Source organism: Anguilla rostrata, chromosome 5 (genome assembly GCF_018555375.3).
Source record: "Anguilla rostrata isolate EN2019 chromosome 5, ASM1855537v3, whole genome shotgun sequence".
Classification (NCBI taxonomy): domain Eukaryota; kingdom Metazoa; phylum Chordata; class Actinopteri; order Anguilliformes; family Anguillidae; genus Anguilla; species Anguilla rostrata.
The window spans coordinates 45,185,619-45,203,422 of NC_057937.1; the positions used below are offsets into that span (position 1 = coordinate 45,185,619).

The 17,804-nt window shown below is 41.5% G+C and overlaps 1 protein-coding gene across 1 annotated transcript; it reads right to left on the minus strand.

Annotated features, from left to right (window-relative positions):
• Positions 1 to 284: 284 nt before the first annotated feature.
• LOC135255391 (SHC-transforming protein 4-like) lies at positions 285 to 17,779 on the minus strand. The gene is made up of 12 exons (XM_064336501.1): positions 13,979 to 17,779; positions 12,923 to 13,543; positions 9,902 to 9,972; positions 7,400 to 7,463; positions 7,091 to 7,210; positions 6,811 to 6,864; positions 4,710 to 4,761; positions 4,185 to 4,311; positions 2,969 to 3,149; positions 2,805 to 2,874; positions 1,253 to 1,539; positions 285 to 637 (listed from the first exon to the last, which is right to left on the minus strand). The coding sequence occupies exons 2-12, from the start codon at positions 13,496 to 13,498 to the stop codon at positions 509 to 511; spliced, it is 1,731 nt and encodes a 576-aa protein (XP_064192571.1). The 5' UTR covers positions 13,499 to 13,543; positions 13,979 to 17,779; the 3' UTR covers positions 285 to 508.
• Positions 17,780 to 17,804: the final 25 nt, after the last annotated feature.

Genomic DNA, 17,804 nt, shown 5'->3' on the forward strand with positions numbered 1-17,804 from the left:
CAAATTAATGCAATTTATTAAATCATCTTATTCAGGGCTGTCTAACATGGGCAAAACCTTGCTGTATACAGAACTGTCAAATGCTATACACAATATTATACAATCTGATAAAACCTGATAACACTTCTTTCATTGCCCCTGAAGCTGATTACTGCATCAAGGCACATTTTCAGGAGCAGAAAAATAAATGTTTTCACCAACACAGAGACCAAAGTCAATCAGCCAGCCAACTCTTCTCTACAGCTTTGTGCTTTGAGGCATCAACACAAAATGCATGTCACCTGTTATTCTTCTTTTTTGTGTGAAATGCAAGTAATTTTAATTCCAACCCAAATTTATGATGGTAAAAAGACAGCTGCCGAAAAAAGTGGAATATCTATGACTGCAATAAAAAGTCTCACCATGCAAGTACAGTCTGAATACCTCATCCTTTTGGTAGAAAGCCCCGGAACACCCGATCAAAGTTAGAATGACTAAGTCCACTGCTTAATATCCACTCAGAATATTGTCACTGTTTTTGGATGATTGGCTGTTTAAGACACAGCTCACTCCCACAAGAGATTATTGGCTGCTGATTGTCCATGTGATAGCGAATCAGGTGTCCCACACTGTCGAATATATGATCCTTTGTTCTCACCTTTCAAAAAATGGAAGGAAAAGTACAGAAAAGACACATCAGTCATTTTTACCTCAAGCTCTACCTAAATCATCATGTTTCTAACAGCCAAAAAGAAAAGGATAACTGGTATGACTGCTGAAAAAACAGCCACAGAAATATTATCATATGGAAAACAAAATTACTTGAAGAAGTATGTGTCGTCCACACACTGTGCTTGCTTCTTATACACTTTTAATGTGTGAGATTTGGATCCATGTGAGTCTCAATCTTGTAAGGCAACACCCACACACCCACACACACACAACCTAAATACAAAGATGTGTATGTGGATTATTTTACAAACCTGATGAAGTTTCCACATTGTTCAAAACACAGTCTAACCATGAAAGCTTTCATTTTCCAGGCAAAACTGAGACGTTAGGGAGAGGTACTGACCTCACATAGTTCAGTGGTTAAATGTCTCGTCCCTCCCCCCAGGAAGGAAAAATGGTTACGTGTTACCTAGTCAGCATGCCCAACTACTATTAAAGTGAATATTTATGTTTACAATGTGGACAAAAGAGTTCACGGGCAGGAAATAAAAACACATGTAGGCCAGGTCAGAGGAACTACAGGTTGAGGTAAATAGCGTACCATTCCCTCCGGGTCCACGAGCAGCAGGTGCTTGGCAGTGGCCCCCTGCAGGCCACTCAGCACGTACTGGCCAGGGGAGGAACTGCTTTCCCGCACCAGGAAGTCACCGCTGTCCGTCAGCAGGCTCTCCGCCTCACGTCGGCTCATCTTGCCGTGGTACCAGGCCTCCTGCTGCAGTAGCTGCTGGACGTGCTGGAGAACCCCGGAGAGGGGGCTGCCCTCCCCCAGGGCACTGTACACCGTCTCCCTGCTGTCCGGCAGGCACGAGGGAACACCTGTCTCGAAATCTGAAATTTGCAAGTTGTAAATTAATTGACTGTAAATTAGCACATATCAAATTATATTGCAGTAGATGTTCATGGAGATGTTGAGGTCCTTACAGTGAATGAATAAGAAATGCACTGCATTTTGTTGCGTGATCCATAATATACTGAAGGACTTGATATGGCTACCTCATATGGGTGGACTGTGTGTGATATATTCAATTGGTCCTTGGTATGTATGATATTTAATCTCTTCAGGCTTAGAAATAGGAGCAAAAGGGGGAAAGTCTTTGAGGTTTTTTGATTCATAAAGGAGATTAACAAAGTGATTTGAAAGTTTTATTTAAGGTTCAGTTCTGTCAACAGAACAAGGTGGCATAGGTAGGAATTAGCCAAAGTTAAATTTCAAACAAATATCTTTATAAAGTTGTCAATTCCTGAAACAGCTTGACAGGTCATGTACTGTAGCAGAGGCAGATACCTTTGGAATACTCAAGATCAGTTTGATGTCATGCTGGATTCTCTCTTGTTTGCAGGCAAATGGTAAGCCTAAATTGTCTGAAAGGCCTGTTATTGACATTTTCTTTTCTACAAAGCGACCTATATTCAACTACATGTCTAACTGTGAATATGCTAATATGCTAAATGCTCTCACACGCACAAAATATATCTCACACACATTAAATATACACAGCCACACTGATCACCAGGCATGGAATACAGAACCAGACAGTAAGTAATTTATTTATTGATTTGATTTTATGGATGGAACATGATATCCTATGAAGTACTTCAGTAATAGTCCCCAGACACTACTTCATGAACATATCTGTCATAGTCATATCTGTGAGGCATATTTCCCATTCTTTGTGGCTACATTGTACATCCCTCTTACACTAAATTTCTGTCCCGACAAATTTAGATGTGCCAGGCAGCCATGGAGAGCCACTTCTCACAAAAGGTCTAAAGAGAATTTATTTGATAATAGATTGAATTTCCCTTACAAAGAACTTTAAAAATGGAAGATGAGAAAAATCATCCATGTCACATGTTCTTTCATTTTAATAAATGGCCAATGAATTCACTGAACATATAAACAGTGACTGCCCTGTTAACATAGATGTATGAAACATCAGTCAATGTAATCAAATTATGGGAGATGTAGGCTACAAATTAGGCTGTACTGCTAATATGCAAATAATAACTAGGGAGACTACCCATATTTTGCTTCCCAAGTAACAACTCAGAAAGCAAAAAACTCTAATTCGCTGCATCTCTCATTTTCTTACCTGCAGATGGAAGTTGCTTTTGTGTGAGAGAGCAGTTTTCATACACGTTTAAGTGCTGCGGGCAACCCGGCTGCAAGACAACAAAAACAAGAGTGGGTGAGTCATCCAGGAAGCGGCGTTGGACGCATTAAAAGAGTGGGAGGGAATCAGGAAGGTGGGCTCACTCTTCGGAGATCGTCTTCTTCTGCCTGGCTGCCGCTGGGGGGCCGCTGCTGCGCCTCCGGCCCAACCCGCATGTCGAGCAGCCCCCCCGGGGGCGGCTCTTTGCCCGGTATCTCATTATAATACTCATGGATCTCGGCGCTCTCCTGACCCCGGCCTCCGCCACCGTCTGCCTCCGTCGCCCTGCGCAAAACCGCAGCCAGCACAACAGGAAGCGATCAATAAGCCTGAAAATTGCATAATTAACTTTGTTTAATGACTTGTGTCATGCGAGACGCGGCGCCGGATTCGGCAGGCTCCCTCGGAAGGTCGGCTGGCTGGGTCTGCCGGCACAGCTGATGCGGGGGTTAGCCGCTCCACAGAGCGCCGCTCAGGACCGAAGCAGGCACCGAGACACTGTGAATCAGTGCCCTGTTTCCACGGATACCGCAGCCCCATTCATGCTATTTGGCAATCAGAATGCATGCTTTGGTGAATAAGAGACGGATGAGATGTTTGGGGCTCTGCCTTGTAAAATTATTTTGCATGAACAGTCAATAGTAGCTGAGGATTATATTGGTGCTATTGCACAAAAAGGGAGAAGGATTTGGTGTACAAAGTGTAAATATACAAAATAATGTAGTCAGTTAAAGGGAATCAAGGGTTCTGGTATAACTGTTAAGGGACAGGGAACATGCTTGTTTAGACAGATCCAGCATGAATGAAAATGCCTCACAAAGGCCATCTACATTATGCAGACATCTTACTCAGCCTTTCACAGCACAGGCTTAATGTTACAATGACAATTAAACTGATCCAAGAAAGCTTTAGAAATATCAAGATCATTTTTGTGAATACATTAAAAAGTAAGAATAGTTAAGTATAACAACTAGTCTTTCGAATTAATGTTAAATAAACTTATATTCAGCATTCTGCAGCTTTCTTCCTTGTTTCTACAATGAGGAACTGTGTTTTCAGATGGATAAACTTCAGCAATTTTTTTAAATGTCTCAGCCAAGCTAGAATGATGAGTCAGTGACTCATATAATATGTCACTTCCTGTGAATTTATCACATCAGTCGGCAAGTGGGCGGCAGTGGGAGGCAGGAGGCACCGGTCTCATCAACAAATCCAATGATGTCATTCTAAGGTCACACACGTGACATATCCATAGGGTCACTAATAATTTCATAAGATATTTTTTTGTACTGAACATGTGATAAAAAAACAGACTCTGACCTTTGCTTGGACGCAATGAGAGAGGAGGGATTCTTTAGGAACTGTCGGAAACGAAGCTCGAAGGCTTGCCCTATAGTGTGTATCACCTCTTGAGCCAATCCTTCTGGACATTCCAATATATGGACAGCTGTAAAATAAGGAATTTGATAATCACATCATTTAGATAGCAGGGGAAAAGTGGTAAGTATCACTGAATGTATTTAATCTAAATACAGTCATTTGACCAGACACATACAAGCACCCCAATGAAAATGTATAGGATTAGCAGGAGATAAATCTGATAACTCATGGAAATCATATCACAGCAATTTCAATATTACTAGAGTGATCTAATGTGACCAGCTGCTAAAGTGGGCGTAGTCTCCATTTCCATTTGGCTCATGTTCTGTACATGAAACATTGGCTTTGTGTAGATATTATGAAAATATCAACCCAGTGTAGCTGGAACATAAAGAAATAAAGTATAAAATATATAATCTTTATAGCAACTTGAGTAATACAGCGTTTGTCCACAAACATACATACCCCTTTGATTGACTGGATCTTTGGCGACATAAGCAACATAATCGGTTGTGTCCTGTGGAATAGAAAAAGAAAGAGAGATTGTTGGAACTACAGAGAAGGGCACTAAAAATAACATTATTCTTCCGGGACACCAGGGAGGGGGGGCACTCAGTACTGTATGCTCTAACAACATAGGGACCCAAACAGCTAGAAAACATGGCACAATGAAAACAGCTTCCAGGTTTAAATCCCCAGGGGACTGCGGCCCTGGGTACAATGCACAACTCAAGGAGGCCACGGGAGGTAAGGGGTGTGTGCATGCGTGCGCTTGTGTACTTGTATGAGTCATTCCATGGGAAATGGTCCAGGCTGTCGGGCCTGTTACTCAGAATCCTTTCATTTTTTATATACATATTCCGTGCCTATCTATAAGGACTAAAACTGAAGATTAAGAGTTATTGAGAAATAAATGATCAATGATCATCCAAAATGGCCACCTTTTACTGAGCCATTATTTTCAGATGTATGTATTTCTAGGATAAAAATCTCATTCTTTTTGTAAGATTACTAAGATAACCAAAATGAGTTATTCATACATTAACAGTAAATAATCTATGCAAAATGACAGTTATAAATGTACCGGTGATACATCTTCAATTGAAAAAAGTGGGAATATTTTTTTCAGCCTAATTTTATGGAGATATGTACACAGCTAATTTGTGGAAATGGATATCACCCTTACATAACTCTTCATGTTAAAATTATAAATTAGGTTTCACTGTTATGATGACACTTAAATGCAATATTATCTTTGGCCACCAGAGTTCTGTTGTGGTTCAGTGTTCCAACAGAAAAACTTGCAAACAACTGCCCTGTTCTAGTTTTTTTTCTTTTCTTATTTATTTATTTATTTTTTTAAAGCAAAGCAAGATTATATTTCTTATGGCTTATAGTTGTGAAATGTCACTCCCTTGCCTGTGTCCAAAGAGTGTATCGCATCAAGATATAGGCCATAATCTAGATTAAGAATAAATAGATTCTAACCATGAAGGAATTCCATAAAGATGATGACCTAGTTCACATATCAACATTATATCACCCAGTTTTGTTTGCGAATGTGCATTGAGTATACAATTATGCCCACATATGACTTTTCATTCATTTTATTGATCTAATTTTCATATGTACTACATTCATATTTGGGACAAAATTGCATTCTGTATAGTTATTACACATGAACTCAGATTTTTCTCTCATTCATATCCATACATACAATTTGATAAAAGTGTTAACCCCCCAGTTCATTTTGGAACATCTTTCAACCCCTGTATCTGTTAAACTATACATCCTGGTTTAATTTTTATGAAGAGACCCATATGCAAGTGTGCATGCTTGTGAGTGCGTGCTTGCCATCACGTTTCTGCACCCCCACAGACAGAGTAGAGGTGTGGAGTATATTCTGTGAGTCAACAGGAAACAAATTTTTTCATTTACAATGCCCCCCCAGAACAGTAATTAACAGTAATTCAATTACACGGTGTGTGTTGCTGCCACTGCTGAGATTATGAATACGGGACACAAACCAGGAAGTGAAAGATGCTCAGGGGAGCAGACTATTGCATTAATTAAGTCACTGCTTACTTATCAGTGCCATTATCCTACCTCCCCTAGTGTTACATCACACACCACAGCAATTTGCTTTTCTGAATTCATTTATTTATTTTGCAAGACAGGATCAACAAACGTCTTTCATGATCTAGGAAGCGTGCTTAATTTGCCTTTGCCCACGCCTGCTGCCAGCTCACACAGAGAGGAAACAGGAAGAATGCGTGCCCTCAGATAAGAGGTCATTAAAAGGGAGAGCCCGCGGGCACTGGTGGCTCCTTTTATAGTTGACATTTATATTTGCATGGTCGGTACTCGTGCAAGTCTACATGCCCATAATACTTACAGCTCTGCACCTAATACACTGATCTGATCATTGCATTTTCTCCCTGTCTATGGTGCACCTACTTAGATGCACCAACTTACTGTCCACCATTTCACTTCAAATGTTTGTAAGACACACATTATCCAAAATACTTCACCCTAAACATGGAACCAGGATGACCAGAATACGTACAGGGTCTCCTCCAGAAGCGAAGGATATGGACTGCATATGGTGGTGGGCAATAGTCTGGGGAGAACAGGAACAGATGTGTTGAGAACATTCACCAATACAAACAATACAAGTTATGTAAATACTACAAATAATATACTTAACTAAATGCTATGTTGTTCCTCCATCAACACAAATGGTCTTATGTCTTCAGAGTAAATTATTACAATCACTATTAGAGCTCACACTTTCACTGAGAAAGTCACAAACTTTCATTTTAGCTAAGAGAAAGCTCATCTCTTACCTGCTGGGAGTCAAGAGTTGTTAAACTCAGACTGTCTGTTGAGATGTTCAGTTTGATGTTCATTCCAGAAAACTGCAAGTTGCTCCTGCCCAAAATTGTTGACAGTCCTTTACTTGGGGGCTTAAAACAAAAAACAATAATGAGTTAATTTTTATTGCAATTGTTTCTCTTGTTCAAATAAAGGGTTAATGAGTTAACGTATTGTGCTCTTATATTTGAATATACTAACAGTAAAATAACTGAAAATGTCCAAATGATTTGGGGGTGTGAAGTACTAAACTAAGTTGTGTTTGTATGTGAGTGCCATACCTTCTTCCGTTTGGGTGCAGTCTTTGCACCTGGCACATACTCGCACAGACGACTTATGGCCTCCCTGGAGAAACACAAGGCAAATAAGACGTTATCCTAGTAGCAAAGTAGAAGATGGCATTCTACTAGCAAATACCTGCCTATATTAGTTGACCACAAATAGTACTAAATTCTCCCAATAAAACTACATTAGCGATGCTAAGCTACACTACTGATACTCAACATACCCTCTATTTATAAAATTCTGTATGTTGGATAGAGTACAAGTATATGTACATGTAATTGATGCGAAGACTGTTTTCCTTTGCCTGTTCACTGAATTTGCTGTATGCACTGGAGTTGTTTCCTTACTAGCCCTGAAGCTGAAATGCTACCAGTAAGCATTCAAATAATCAAAGAGGCAAAATATCCACTAGACCGAAATATTTAGGTGTTAAATAATAGCCTGCTCCTTTTGGTGAATCACACAGTTTCATGGCAGTCAGACTCAGCAGTCAGTGTGTGACATTTTATTTCCTTTGAAATGGAAGATGACAGAACGTGTGGGAGAGGTGGGTCGGATGTGGCAAGGAGGCAGTTTTGCAGTCCAGGAGTTCTTCGCCGTTCGGCCGTGCGTCAGCTAGCTGGGCGAATGAACACATTTCGTAGCACCGTAGGCGTAGTGAGAAGAGAAAATGATTCACTGCTAATATGGACCATCTGCATTAGACCCTAGAGGTTTAACAGGCCTTCAGATGTGTAAACTTTGATGTGCGAAAACTCAGCAACTAGATGAAACCCAGAGCTTGGTGCTGACGTTGTGTCAAACATCTCAAGCACTCAGTAGACTTTACAGATCAGGAGGAACCGTGTGAGCTGCTTTACAATCAGTCAGCAGTCATTTACCATGCTCATGAAGGTCATCAATAGTAGAATAGGAGTTTTGTCCCTCACAAACAAAAATATGTGCAGAGAAATAATGTGCAGATTCGATTTTCCTCAGTGGTGATGCCCCTACAATGGTAAAAGGTAAGAACCCGTGGCCTGTATAACCAAAAGGCAGGCAGGGCCTACGTTTGCCCAAGGTTACCCCTTTTTCTGAATGGCTGCGTTTTTGTTCCTTCTTAGAATCAGCTGATAGGTTGCACATGGGGGCCAGCGCTTGGTGGTCGTGTGCATTCTAAGGCTGATGCACAATCGCACGCCTGCGTTCCAGAAGCTTCTTTAAAGTTGCGCAAGGCTGAGTCTGAGCACAGGCCCGGTGGTGTGGGCCTAGGCTAGGAGACTCTGAGGGGTGGTCTGATATAATTGGGCAAGAGAAAAGGGCAATTGTAGGATGCAGAACAAGCTGGTGCCGGCTGTCTGGAGTGTCATGTGCAGCTGCATGAAAGGGCCTCTCAGTCAGTTAAGACACCTAGCACAGGCTGGGGGAAAAGGCGCAGGCCAGAAAAACAGACTGAGGCCCACCCAACCCAGGCACAATCTGTACTCATACAACTTGAATACAGCAATGTATTCAAAGTAATCACGCAATGCCGTGATTTCATTACTACCATCAGCAAGTTATGCTAAACTAAGATACCACATCAATGTATGCTGGAAGGTCACATTTTAATTTAATCATTGCAAGGAGAAAGGAAAACATTTCTGAGCTTTGATGCAGGAGCCCCACTGACTGTAACATTTACATCTGTGACCATGTTGCACTTCTAACTCCTGTTTCTGTGTAGACCACTGTTGTACAAATGGCTACTAGATTGTCTAATTAGAAGTTTCAAGGCTCCAATAAATGCAGATGGAAATCCAACTAAAAAAGCATAAATGCAAATCTATCAATGGCCATTAGGTCAAAGAAACAACAAACAAAATATTCTTCTCATAGAAAACAAATCACAATCAGTGGCCTATGTCTTAGAATTCTATTAAACATCATTTGCAGGAAATCTGTCCAAATTAAATTTTCCGGCAGATTATTCCATGAGCTTCAGAGGTAGTACGAACAGAAGAGGTTCTGTTCCAAACTTTGTGTCGAATGCTATCATGTAAATATAAAAACTCCAGGATAGGATTCCAAAAAGAGGATAATAAAGAAGAGAAAAAGCAGTGATAAAGTAGCAAGGTAGAGAAAAAGCAGTGTTATTCACCTGTCTATATTCAGTTACAATACACAATGAAAAAATTCTGCTAACATTACAAATATCTTGCCCCAGGAATGTATACCTGACGGGTTCAGCATTAGTAAAACGTGACATCAATAAGAAAAAAGGACTGAGAATATTTGTCTCATCTTGAATGGTTTTGGGTTCCAGAAAGGCCTTTCTTTCCATTTACTTTGACTAACGTAACCTGCAGGCAATACATTTTTATGCTAGAGACCGCCTTCCCTTTGACTAAAATTTTTTCTCTTGTGCCGATTACACATCAGCCGAGGACATGGCTGAAAGCTGAACCATGTTTCACTAAATACTCCATTCTCTGTTTTTGGCACCTTTAGTCAGCAGGTGTGGCAACACTGAGTCTTACCGTGTGACCTGTGTTCTCGTTTCGAAGTCAAGCATCCTCATGGACTGGATCACTTCCAAGCAGCCCATGTACTGCAGAGCAAACACAACACAGAGCTCAGCAAGCAGAGGCCATATGGTGAGAACATCACCACTTGATTCGTTTATTAGGAGCCTCTGAACAACAGAACTATTCTACTGCAACACCCATGAAGGTAGTGGAACAGGGAGGAATATTGGAGGTATGAAGGTGAAAGAGGTTAGCAACCTCTCAAATCTGCCATTGTGTTGTTTGGACAGCAACAGAATGTGTGAATCTCTCTCTCTCTCTCTTTCTCTCTCTCTCTCTCTCTCTCTCTCTCTCTCACTCTCTCTCTCTCTCTCTCTCTCAGTGGAGCATGTCAGCAAGCATCTTTGTGCTTCAGAAAAATGGGGGAGGGGGGTGGTACTGCTACTGGAAGGAGTTAAGTACGCCCACTCAAGCAGCTATACTGCATTCAGAAATGTGTTCTTACTATTCCAACCTTGATAGGACAGAGCATTCACAAGAGCAGGTGAGTCATCCTGTCAGCTCCAGCCATGATGAGAAAGTCCACTGCTGCTTCCTCTGACTGGTTGTAAGAGGCTGCATTACACAGTGCAAAACTATCTGCCATCCTACGTATTGTGTGCCCTTGTGCATCTATGTTGGTGAATGAGTGCTTGTGTGTGTATGTGCTTATACGTATACATGGATGCATGGTTACATGTGTTTGCTGATTGGAATCCTATTCCTCATTGCCTTGAACAAATCATGAAATTCTTCAAGAGGTGATAATCCTAAACTTATAAAAAATTCAAACTTAACTACCATTCCCACTGATAAAATACATTTCACAAAATATCATTTTTAAACTATGGCAACACTAATTATTCATATTATTACTGTTTAATGAATGGGTGTCCTAATACATGTCAGTTCAATGGTAAGACGAGAGATTTCTGATATGGCATGTGATACAACACAGTTTAACTGGCTACTTTGAGATTTTCTTAAGCATGCAAGTTAAACATAAACAAACTGCTCAGACCTCAAAACGGGCAGGGATACAACCAGTTGTAACTTTCTCTAGTTACAAATTTATTTGAGACACACAAATATTTAAGATTTAAGACTACATAAAGGACTGTGCTCAGGACGCTGATAGTGTTAATCAGTAATATTCTCACTGGGCATATCAATTTAATAGAGAAAGTTCCTTGCCGCTTTATGCAGTTTCAAATACATTTCCCTAATGTCATATTAGCCAATTCTAGAGGATATCATCTGTGTGGGATTTTCCCCTGACAGCTGAGAGAAATCTCTCTCAATAGTGTTTCACAGAGAACAGCCCCAATAGGCCATTAAACATGTTAAGTACATTGTCAAAATGTCATATCAAAATTCTTTATAACTGAAACGCTATACATCCATATATAGTGCACAAAATATTATATAACAATAGTGATAAAATAGGGGGGAGGGGTGGGGGGGGGGGGGTGTAGTTTTCCCCACATTGGGTCATCACACTGCATCTGACCACAACACTCGCCCCCAACAAACGACATATCATTAACCACAAAACCGCACGCATCTCCGCAGACATGTCATTGGCTGAATAGTTCCCTTTGATCTGGCAGATCTAAACTGGAATATTAAGCGCCGATGAGTCATTTCTGGGAGCACAGGAAGCAGCAGCAGCAGCTAGGGAGGGGGCGGGGGCGGGGGTGGGAGTGTGGGGGTGTACTCTTCCACGGATCAGCTCCTCTCTCCATCAGCGAATCCCTCTCACACTTAAAGGGAGACTTACATGCAATCGGCAGTGTTTGTTGCACAACTGCACTCTCCTCCTGATATTGTATAAGAGGACATTTTTTTCTATGTACCTTTTTCCTCCTTGTACAGAGGGTACTGGATTATATGACTATTTAGAATTTGGTTCTACAAAATTACTTTTCCTCTACTAAGGTGCCCAATAATTAGAAGACCAACGACCTAAGCAAGATACTCTACATGACATATGGAACACATTATGCCACAGCTCTGGGAACAGGGGAGTTAAATCCCTTGTAATCTGACATTAGCCCAGGCATGTTAACACATGCGCTCAGCACTTTGTCCCAGAGGACAGGGGACCGTCAGACCGTGAGGGGAAACTGCTGAACCAGGCTGCACTGAACTACACACGCAAGCAATGTGCATGTGCCCTTATTTTTTTCTGTTCCTATACTTTCTCATGATGCTTAGTGGACACAATTGATTGTGCCAAACTGAGCTGAACACGTACGTGTGGTCAAGGCTGAGCACTCCCAATGCAAGGAGCAATGCTTAAGTCAGGGTATAACTGGAAGCAGCTTTTTGGAGACAAATACATTACATGTTCACTGGCAGCGAAATTAAAAGTTAAATTAGGAGTTTCAGTCAAGTTTTAGTTCTACTGTGCGAACATCTAGACAGGGCTGCCTTCGGGAGATAAAGAAGCTGAAGTCTCCCTCTCTAAATTTGCCAGCTCAGGTCCAAACTTAAAGGAGAGCTGTTCATCACAAACCCAAGCCTTCAAGACTTCACCCGTAGTAATTTCACAGATTATGCTCAGTGCACAGATTATATTCAACATCCAATAGTACACTTCAGCATAGATCTGTCACCTTCATCTTTGTGTCGTAATACCATAAGCTACAAGATGCCATTAGGTAGTTGGAAGTGCTGGGATATCCTGAAATAGCATGAGGCATCTGTTGCTTCATTTTTCCTGCACACAGAAGTACTTCCTTCATTAATATTTGACAAAATATAGAGCCCTTAACAGGAACCCAGATGGCGCACTTCAGCACATGAAAAAGTTATGTACAAATAACTCCCAGGAAAAACAACACATCAAGCGCATTAAACGTACACGTAACGCACACGTAAACACAAACTCACACAAGCTTACTCGCCGAGAACGTGTACTCATACACATCCAGGCTTTAAACCTCCCGTAATATCAAACCACGTAAACGGCGCTAATGGCGCCATGTCTACCTTGATGTGATAGGTCATTCCAGATTCCAGAACGTCCAGGCTGAGGCAGTCCGTCGCCATGGCGGGCTTGAGAGAGGAAGACGAGCCCTCAGTCCGGATGGCCAGCTTGCTGTCGCCTTGGTCCTGTCCGAGGTGAGAAGAGGGCGGCAGGTACCCAGAGAGGTGCTGCTGGCCTTTGGCCGTGCCGCAGTCCGCAGACAGCTTGCCACGGGGGCCCTCCCTGGAGGCCAGGGCCAGTCCCTTTAGCCCCAGCAGAGCAGCAGGGCTGGAGATCTTGATGTTGGCCATCCTAGGTATGAAAGTACAGAGGGTCGAGGTGCCCTCCTCTGGAGCACCCAAACCGCCCCGGTCAGGGTGATGGCGGGGCGCGGCCTTCTGGCACGGGGGGGTGGCGGAGGCAGGGCAGGGAGCCGTCTTGGCGGCCGCCGCCAAGGCCGAGGCGTTGGGCGCGCCGTCCTCCAAGGAGGTGACGGAGTCGTTGCGGAAGCGGCTGTACTTGGTGCGGTGCAGCATGCCTGTCTGTGCGGAGAGTCCTACATGCAGTGCGCTGAGTCCCAGGCCGTTCTGTTCTCTCATAGCCAGAGACAGCCGGAATCTTCCCAAACCATATCCACCCGCTCACTATCAGGGCATCCGCAGATAAAGGAGGAACCGGAAAAAAGAAAATGGATAGCTTGAGTAAGAGTGAATAAAAACTTATTTTTTTAAAAGGAAAAGCTTCAAAAACAAACTTGTGATAAACAAACCCAGTTTGAAACCCAAGATTCTTCAGTTCAACTCTCTGTGTTTGATCTACACAACTCACTAAGTTCATAAAGTAGGTAGATTCTATACTGCTGTAGCCACTAATGTGTTTTAAACATCACAGATCACCACTAAAACCAACCTCAATAGCACAGCCATAAATGCTAAAAGCCATAACTACATGCCACTTCTATGGAAACGTTACATAATATGAATTTACACTGCCATTGTCGAACTACGCAAGTAGTCTCTTCACTTCGGTCAGCATGTGCTTCTACAACTGAGACACAGTCGCGCATTGTTTCCACCTACCCGTGGCGTACGGTATCTCCACCAGTTCTGCAGTCTTCTCCCATATTATTGGTTGATCCACTTCTTTTCAGTCAGTCCATGGCATTTGCTGTAGTCTCCACACGCGTTAAATCTCGCAGGCGCTCCCCACACAAACAGACACGCGGACACAAACGGACACACACACAGGCCACGCAGCGCACTCGCTCCCCTCTCCCTCACACTTGTGGCCCCCGTTGGCTGCTCCTGTTTCCACCTTCAGCCTCCTCGCTGTCTCTGGCAGGCCAGGTCATTCTCACTGCTATGCAGCTCCGCTCGGCACTGAGAGGAGGCGCAGGATGTTGCAATTTTCATGAATGAACTTTTCCTTTTTTTCATGAATGAGTTTCTCCCTCACTGCGCATGCCGACAAATGTGTGAATGAAGCTGGAGATGCCTGTAATTGACTGACAGTCCCTGAGGGTTTTTTTCCCTTTTTTTTTTTTTCCTTCCAAGCTTCCATCCAATCAGAGAGCAGCAGGGTGACTCATGCACCATAAATACACTAAAGCAGAACCAATTTGAATGTTCTTTTTCAACATTATCAGTTTGTTATCTGGCCGCAAATAATCCACACAGGTGAGAGCAGCTAAACAAAACGAGAGAATTCACAGAAGAAAGGTACAAAGGAAAGATGGGCCTTCTAAAAGACATAGACGTGGTATTAAAAAAAGAACATTTCTGAATCTGTTACCTAGGACACAAAGACTTATGGTATTATTCCCTAGGGATGCGATGATGCTTCTTTCTTAGAATCTGGCCTTTTTTTATTGACTGTTCGGTCTCCTCGTTCAACTTTGTCAGCCTATCGCAACGACACAGACGAAGGCCAGAGATGAGAGCCGCTGTGGCAGGCTGTAGAGCAGAGTCACGGCAGTTCTGGGTGCATTCACTTCCTCTCCAGCGCGAGAGAGGAAGAGCTTTTCCCCTTCGCTTATCTGTACCTTAGACCCTTCGGTGCTTTTGTTTCTGGAAGCTCACAGCACAGACTCATACATTAAAACGTATGCACTCTGTGAAAATCGGATGTGGAAAAATTAATTGCTTTTTTAACAATAATGCACCTTGTGTGGGAGGATATTAATTCCATTTGCAAAATAAGCTTCATGCAATATGAAAGCGTGAGGGACATACAAGAAGAATAGTTCATTAACCTTTGCATCACAAAATGCATTTAGATATTGAAGTGGGCTATAATGATGCATACTGTACAGACCAGGGTGTTTTTCACCAGTGAAGACTAAGTGTGTGGGCAGTTGTGTGGGCTTTTAAACTGACTAAATGTTGTTTACACTTTGTTAAGTACAGAAATTAAGCATCTGCATATCTACGGTTATTTATACCGTTTTCTTTGTATATTTCATGACATTGTTCACTAATTCAAATTTGATTTTCAATTTGCTTTACACACATGCTAATGAACTGACAAATCATCTCCTTTGCATTTCCGCATAAATGATCTTAAGGATATTTTAACATTTTATTTTGAGCATCGCCAAGCTTAAGACAGTATAAGCCCAGCTTTCCACTTTCTTGACAGAGAACCAAGATCAGTCTTGACTTGTAAGACCATTAAAATGACCTTTAAAGCTTCTGACTGCTGCAGTACAGCAGATGGTGACTCACAAAACCAGCCAGGAGGCACTTTGATTTTTAGCTCCCCCTTGTGGTGGTTAGAGACACCTACGACATGTACAAATATGGCAAGCAAAACAAGAGGGCCCACAATTCTTACCACTTAAATTTCGTACAATGCTGGGTGATTATTGAAAAAATATGACTGATTACTGAGAACAAAATCACTGACTGTCTGCCTTTATAAATGCTTGTTTCAAATAATTACCCATTTCTTAAAATGACACAAAAAACTGTATGTCTATATCATGACCCAATAAACTACTAGAAGTGTTCAGCATAAATTCTACAACAAGCCAGTTATCTTAAACTGGAGAAGCAGTGAACCCATTTACCTTCCAACAAACAAAAGGACACTGGGAAGCTAAATTTAAATTTCTCTAATATGGCAGTCGTTTTCTGTGACAAAACAGACACCAATGAACCATTGCAGGAGGAGTCACACAAACACTAACATGTTAACTTAAACAACATATTTTAATAATATTAATATTAATAATCAATCGAGATAGCCAAATTGGATAACAGTTATTTTACGGGAAGCATCTACAAGTTGCCAGTGCTGTACAGTTTTAAAGAACCAGCCATAAATAGTAATATAAACACAAGCAATACGTTGAAAAGGGTATCGCATACAACCATTTCTTTCACATTAGTTACAATAGGAAGTTCACTAGTATTTACATAGTGCAAAGGACGCATTTGCTGTTATTACTCGATACACATGGTATAAACAAAATGGAGTAATAGTTGACATAAATCCTGAAAAGACACAGTACCATTGATCCAACAAAGGAGACCTTCATTTAGCACCAACACGTTTACGTCTTAACATTCAACTGCTCCCGTGGCAACCACACACATTCCCATGCGTGTTAAGCTCAGGAAAATGTCTGCACACAATCCTGTTATTTTTTCTTCCGAAGCGCATGTAAATTGTGATTTGCGTTACACAGCTCAACACGCATGTTCGTTTCATTTGTAAAACTTGTATATTAAAGCATCAGGGGTGAAAACACATTGTGATTAGTTTCATAATACACTTCAACATGTAAGACAAGTTAATAAAACATACAAATTCTTAATTTTTTTTTTTTTTGTCGTTTACATTTTCTTCGCTTTTAATGATATTGGTTGCACGCAGTCTTCCCCCTGGCTGGGAGGCAGGGCCACGTCTTCATGCTCACAGCTCTCAGCCAATAAGAGTCTGGTTGGAGACCCTATGAGGCCCCAGCTTCATTTGTCACCACCTGTTAAAGGTTATCAATCAAACTTGCTAGAATACAAACAGTTACAACATCATAAGAAGAAAAAAAAAGGATACAATAAATTAAATTAATTAAAGCATTTTTTTTTTTTACGGAACCAAAATAAGTATTGAAATAGGAAGTAGGTCCCAGTACAGATGGTGTGCCAGTTCCTGGTAAGCAGGGTGTTTACAGAGCTGCAGCAGAGTCAAAGTGCCTGATGACTTGTATGCCGTTCCATCTGGTCCGTTCTATGGACCTTCCCAGACAACGCTCCCGTTACCGTACGCTAACGCAAGCCCTCAGCGCGCTCTGGCACTCTCGTCTCCAGACAACCTGAAATGAAATGACTGCAAACGGAAAAGCACAAGCTGAAAGCCGAGATGCTTCATTGTCTTTCTGACAATATCCCCCAAAAGCAGGGACAAACGATTTCTCATTACAGGAATTACAGGAGCAGTAAACGTGAACTGAAGAGAAGCTACACAACTTAAAGTTTAAATAGTCTATTCCTGGCACAAAGTCAAGTATGCGCACCAGATTAAAAAAAATATTAATAAACAAAACAAAAACTCAAGATTGTAAAAAGAAGCAAGTAGCAACAACTTAAAAACAGACAATCCCCTCTAATCTGTTTAAGAATAGCAGGGCAAATATTACAGAGTACAGGTTATCAGAGTAACCTACACATAGTATGTACATCCAGATTTGTTCTACAGGCCCTGCTTGCTCGAGTCCTGCAATATCACTTTAAATTTATTTTCAGTTGAACTAAGAAAATAAAATGCTGCTCTGAAACAAAAGAAAAACAGATTTGAGAAACTCCAAAAAGAGAATATTTTTCTTAAGATGTGGCTGGCTTCTAATTACTTACAACTTAGGTTTACTATATATTTCCAGAGATCAATGAAATATACAGCTCAAAC

Bases quoted from the DNA above. Each gene is read 5' to 3' on its own strand.
- LOC135255391 (XM_064336501.1), bottom strand. From the start codon at position 13,498: ATGAGAGAACAGAACGGCCTGGGACTCAGCGCACTGCATGTAGGACTC. The intron at 6,865-7,090 runs GTAAGAGATGAG...TGTTCTCCCCAG, and splicing joins CAACTCTTGACTCCCAGCAG to ACTATTGCCCACCACCATAT. The intron at 3,150-4,184 runs GTCAGAGTCTGT...GGTTTTGCGCAG, and splicing joins CTCATTGCGTCCAAGCAAAG to GGCGACGGAGGCAGACGGTG.